Source organism: Pseudopipra pipra, chromosome 11, assembly GCF_036250125.1.
Source record: "Pseudopipra pipra isolate bDixPip1 chromosome 11, bDixPip1.hap1, whole genome shotgun sequence".
Classification (NCBI taxonomy): domain Eukaryota; kingdom Metazoa; phylum Chordata; class Aves; order Passeriformes; family Pipridae; genus Pseudopipra; species Pseudopipra pipra.
The window spans coordinates 5,058,592-5,064,591 of NC_087559.1; the positions used below are offsets into that span (position 1 = coordinate 5,058,592).

General features: G+C 50.3%; 1 protein-coding gene across 5 annotated transcripts in view; it reads right to left on the reverse strand.

Annotated features, from left to right (window-relative positions):
• The window catches only part of MITF (melanocyte inducing transcription factor), a 103,396-nt gene extending 99,088 nt beyond the window's left edge, over positions 1 to 4,308 (reverse strand). For 3 of the 5 annotated variants that reach the window (XM_064667207.1, XM_064667206.1, XM_064667205.1), the window contains exon 1: positions 3,933 to 4,133. In XM_064667207.1, coding sequence (XP_064523277.1) covers positions 3,933 to 4,036 — 104 coding nt within the window. In that variant the 5' untranslated portion in view covers positions 4,037 to 4,133. The other 2 variants (XM_064667204.1, XM_064667203.1) reach the window with 2 other exon arrangements.
• Positions 4,309 to 6,000: the final 1,692 nt, after the last annotated feature.

A 6,000-nucleotide genomic window follows, 5' to 3' on the forward strand; every position in this document is an offset into this window, starting at 1 on the left:
CAGTAGGAATGATGAGAATTTTACAAAGACATTACTGCTTTAATAATGACAAACTCTACATCTCAATGCCATTGCTCATAAAACAAAAATAAGCTGCCTAAGAAACTATCATGCAAATTAAATGCATTTCCTAGTATTTTTTCCACTAAAAATACTTTGGTAACTACATCATTTGGGTGTTTTTTAACCAGCCTGAAAATACAGGCAACAGAAAAGGGCACAAATAGCAGTAATTTACCTGCAGGCTTTATTAAGAGCAAGGCAGTAAATTACAACAATCGACAATAATTTGCTGGCAAGGTCTCACAGACAATCCAAGTGGGCACACATTGCAGAGAACAAAAAAATACAGAGAAAAATCAATTGAATATAGAATTTTTTTGCTGCATTTGGCGCACCTGGGTTAGTTCAGATTGCCCTGTGCAGAGGCAGGCTGTACAGTCTTCACCTCCAGATACCAGTTTGATACCCAAAACATCCCTACAGTAAGTCAAATGATTTAAAGAATCTACATTAGCAATATGACAGATGTAATTTAAGCCTCCAGCACCCTGCTGACTGCGTGCAGACATGTCAGTATCTGTGTTTACTTTTGGTAATAAAACTCCATCGATTTCATTGTACACTGCTTGTACCAGGAAAGAAATCTTATTTGCTTGTTCATTACACAAACACATACATATTTAAGTGTATGTACTTATAGATTAAAACTATTATCTCTTGTGAATATGGCAGGAGAGGAACAAAGTATGAATATGAGGGGAAAAAAAAACAGATCTCATTGTCTTACTGGCTAGTCTTAAAGTCCAGTTTCTTCCCACAGTGAAAAGTGACTCTGGAGAAACCAAAGCAACTGAAACATCATCTCAGTTTTCAAAGAGATTCAACCATGGCAAATTCCAGAGAACCCTTGAATGTAGGTAGGGCTTTGCCCAAGGAGCCAACTTCTGATGAGTCGTAGGGGTTTGGGAAATATGGGTGGAACTGATCTATCTCGGCCCCATGTATTCCTTCCATCCCCTGTGATTAAAGCTTTTGCTGGGCTTACATTTTAACTTGGCCTCTAGCACTCAATTGTGGCTTGGCCCGAGTTAGTACAGTATTTACTGCAAAAACCTTTTATTATTGGACCCCTTGCGGCTTTGGATTGCAGACTTGAATTATGAAATAGGGATGGAGTAACTGTGAGGGCACACTGGAGAGGAGAAACATTTAACTGGATGTCATGTATTGGAAAACAAGCAATCTGGGAGGAAGCGAATAGGAGAGTTTCACTGAGTGAAGGACAACAATATCAGCAGGGCTGAGTTAAACTGGGCAACAAAAATGTTTTTTCTTGGTTCAAAGCACTGATATTCTTACCTGTTTCTAAGTGGGATGGATTTTCTCTGTACTCACAATTTCAGCTGCTATGGTAAGCCAAGGGTGCTTCTCACCTCTTATAGTTACAAGATCAGAGAAAGCCCTGAATGTTGCTAGGAAATCAGCAGTTCTCACCAGGGAAAAGAGCAGATTGCTGTTTAGACTCAGCTCCTAACATCAGCTCTTGCCTCTGGCTTACTTGCTCCCCAGCCACCTTTCCAGAGCCAGGCTGTGGAGAGGGTAAGAAAGCAATTCCCACGGCCACAGTCCCACAACTACACCACGCTGACCTGCTGCTATTCTACTTACTGCTCTGCAATTACTCCTGATTTACATCCACAAGAGAAAGCAGCAGGGTGATGCTGGATACCCTCGATAATCATCAGTCAGACTGGTTTCAGGCCTCAGCAAAGCTGAAGGACTACAGAAGTCCTCTGAGATATGATCATGAAGCAAACAGGTTTGTGAGCAACTTCTGCCTCCTGTTATCATCAAGCTTTATCAGCCTGGCTGCAGGGACAGGTTTATACGGACCCAGCAGGGCCCTTGACTCCTTTGCATCTTCATCTCCCACAAGACCAGGAAGACAACTGAGACTCTACCTTGAGGTAAGAGCTGTACGTGAGCTGGGCAGGCTCCATGCTGAGGTTAACATGTCAGTTCACTGTCTGCCAGAAAAACCATGGATTATTATTCCACCCTCAGGGCTCCCTCTTCTCATAGAAGTGGGTACGTGTGGAGGGACACGAGGCAGAGGGGGGCAAGCTGGTCACTTCCCCTACCCAACATCAGGACAGATGTTGGCCTGAGGCACCAGCAGGCTGTGAGTATGACAGACACAGGGGTCCCCTTAAACCCAAAGGGTGGGCAGTGCTGGCTCTGCAGGAGTATCAAATAAGGACGTACCAGGGAAATTCAGTATAGGGAAATTTTAAGTGACAACATTTACAAGACAGCCAAATACTCCAGTTTTCATTACAGAGTTTATTGACATCCCCCTGAGAGAAGAGAACAACACAGTGATACATTCAGGTCCCAGAGCACCAAGTCATAGGAATTAAAAGCAGTTGCAACATCTGTGCAAGGTCAAATGCAGACCTGCCATCTAAGCTCCAACGCAGACTTGCTTTCTATGCTCCACTGCTCACACCAGGAAAGCACAGACAAATTGCTGACTACAAAGTGGACAACCATAAAGGGAGAACTCCAGCACACCAGTTAGAACCTGCAGCTGGTGCAAACAGGGCTCCTGGACCACAGCACAGTTGTCGTGACTGCTGCACTCCATTGGCAACACAGGCACTGAACCCAAAGCCCTGTGGGTCTCCCAGCTGCCACCCACCACTGCTGATGAACCCTTCTCTGCACATTAGCCTGGCCCCCAGCTAATTACCTTGATAATGGCAACTTCCCTGCATAACCTTGCAGAGCAAAGGAGTTCTGGCAACTTTGGTTTGGCTGGATGGCCCCTTAGTCTGTATATCACCACTACCTGCAACATTCCTCAGCAGTACCATACGTTCAGTGTGAGGCAGGGTTGCTGTGAAGATAGGCCACAGGAGGTGGCCCCAGATTTCCAGCCCTTGTGACAGCGAGAGAATTTTTAACATCTTTTACTACAAGACTTTCAGTGTTTCTAAAACATTCAGAGGATCATCAAAAATTCTTGTATTTACTTTGAAGTGAGTCTGACAGACGGTACAACCTAAAGTCATTCTAGCACAATTTTTTTTTTCAATATTTATCTTCTTATTCATTTTTCAACTGCACACAGAGGTACAAAGAGCAGTGTTCAAAATACGAATATAGAGACAGGCTAACAACAGACGTGATTACAAACACAATACACTTGCAGCAATGACCTTATATTCAGCAGAGGAGAGCACTGAGGTGAAATGGAGGGTTCGCTGAATGAAAAAAGAGGAGGGAGAAACGTGCCATCGCTGACAAGGTTGATGTTCAGGGCGCGGGAGAGCACTGACTTTCTTTTTCCAGCACTAGGACGGGCAGCGGGTCCCTAACAGCCCACAAGGGAGAGAAACACACACAGAAACCGCCTCATTTCCCTTTACAGACCATATCTACGCGACGCAGCCGCTCCAGATAAGCAAACAGGGTCTATCTCGGCGAAAAAAAAAACCAACACTCTAGGAAGAAAGTGACCTACCTACCAAAAGTTTCCAATCCCCAAGCAACTGCAAGTAACAAACCTACTCTCAAAGTCAGGGGAGGAAAAAAAAAAGGAGGGGGGGGGAGAAAAAAAAAAACAAGAAAAAAGCCCACCAAGAACAACCTCAGATGCCACAAGCCCTCGCAGCTCCGCGCTGGCCCCGCCCGGGGGGTCTCGGCCGCGGCGCTCACCGGGGGCAGGTGCGGCCGGCGGGGGCTGCCCCGGGGACAGCCGGGCCCGCACGGCCAACAATGCCCTTTACATAACGCGGGCCCGGCCCGCCCTCCGCCAACAACGCCGCTATTATGGCAGGAGCGCTCCCGGCCGCCCCGCTGCGCAGCAGCGCCCGCGGGGATGCTCGGCGGGCACCCGCCGCCCCGCTCCGGCCCCGCCGCCCCACCTGCTCTTGAGGGGCTGGCTCTTCAGCTCGTAGTACGTCTTGGGCTCCTCGTGGAACTCCTCGCCCACCTCGAAGTCCGGCACGATCCCCGACTCCGCCTGCATCGTCGCCGCCGCCGCCGCTGCGAGAGGGAGAGACGGGAGGTTACGGCCGCGGCGCCGAGCGAGCCCCGCCGCGCCGCCCGCCCCGCTCGGCTCGGCCCCGCTCACACACAGCGCCGCCGCCCGCCCCGCCTGGGACTTGTAGTCCGCCCCGGGGCCGGCCCGGCCGCCTCCGCCCGCCGCGCACTACAACTCCCGCCGCGCCGCCCGGGAGGGCAGGGCCGCGCCGGGGCCGCCGCTGTCAGCCGGGAGCGCGGGGAGCGCGGCCCGCCCCGTCCATCCCGCCCATTCCCGTCCCATCCCATCCCATCCCGGCCGGGCGCCACCTGCCGCCCCCTCCCTGCCCGCCCCGCCCCCGCCGTGACGTCACGCGGCTCTGACGGCGAGGTGCCGCGCGTGACGTCACGCTGCCCCGCACACCCTCCGCACAGCGCTGCGGGGGTCCCCTACAAGCGTAGATTGACAGAACGGTTTGAGTTGGAAGGGGCTTTAAAGACCATCTCATTCCACCCCCTGCCATGGGTGCACCCTCCCACTAGACCAGATTACTCAGTACTCCGTCCAGCCCGGCCTTAAACACTTCCAAGGATGGGGCATCCATAACTCCTCTGGGCAACCTCTTCCAGTGCCTTACCACCCTCACAGAAAAGAACTTCCTCCTAATATCCAATCTAAACCTACTCTCTTTTAGTTTAATGCTCAAGGCATGGGAGAGCATTGACTTTCCAGCACTAGGATGGACAGCGGGTCCCTAACAGACCACAAGGGAGGGAAACACACACAGAGATGGCCTCATTTCCCTTTACAGAGGGATCCCTGGTCTTGTCACTACATTGCTCTTGTAAAAAACTCCCTTTCCCCTCTTTCCTGTAGACTCCCTTCAGGTACTGGAAGGGAGCAGCACAAAGGGCTCTTCATCTCCCCTTGGGAACATCTGGCACAGGGTCTCACAGGCAGCATGTGTCCAGCTGCAAACAACATTCCCATACGGCTGCAGACTCAGGAATCAGCCTTGCCAGGGTTTCAGTCAGAGGGGAGTGGAGTAACTCAGGCAGGGGAGGGTGTGACAGGTTTGAGTGCCAACAGCAGAGATCAACTGATGACAGTGTGGGACATTTATGGTAACTTTCTATGCCAGGTACAAAAGCAATGGGCTTTGAGTCCCAGGACTTTGCACTTTTCCAATTAAGTTCCCAGCACGAGAACCAACAGCTCTAAAAGGCCTCCTTTGAACTTTATCTGCCTTTATAAATAGTCTAAAGCTCATAAACATTGCGAAGAAAGGTGCAGTAAAATGGAACATTTGAAGCCAACTGGGCTTCAGTTATTAGCAGCAGAAATATTTTAATGCCACCTCATCTTCCAGATCAGCTCCTGGCATGGTTAGGATACTAAGAGCAGATAATCTCAGAACACAGGGGTGGGAAGAGCCTCTGCCACACACCATTGTACCCACACAGATGACAGTCCCAGAGAGAGCTGAGGAGGGAGGGCTGGGTGGGAGGGTGGCAAGGAGGTCTCATCACAGAGGAGTTTGGATGGTGTCAAGGATCAGAGATGCCCTGTGCCTGCTCAGCCCTGTGAGTGATGGGGTTAGTCCCTTCTGGGGTTCAAAGACCCTGGAGGGTCCCCGCTCAGGACTTGTTAAATGATCCTGTTTGGCCTTTGTTGTTTTCTTCAGTTTGGGGGTTTGGTGCTGCAGGAAGATGGATTTCAGGAATGGGGCTCTGTTTCCATGTTGAGGAGGTTGTGTATCAGCACTGACTCTCAGGAGGTTCCCCTTCACAATCCAGAGAGCAAGAAACCTTCCTCAGCTCTGTCCTATCTCCTTACTTGCTTCTATTTTTCCACATGTGGGTGACAGGAACCCCCTGTTTCAGAAATGCCATAGGAAATTTGATTCATGGCATTTCCCCAGAGCTTTGACCTCAGTAAACAAAGGCATGGCACAACTCAAAGGCCCAGGA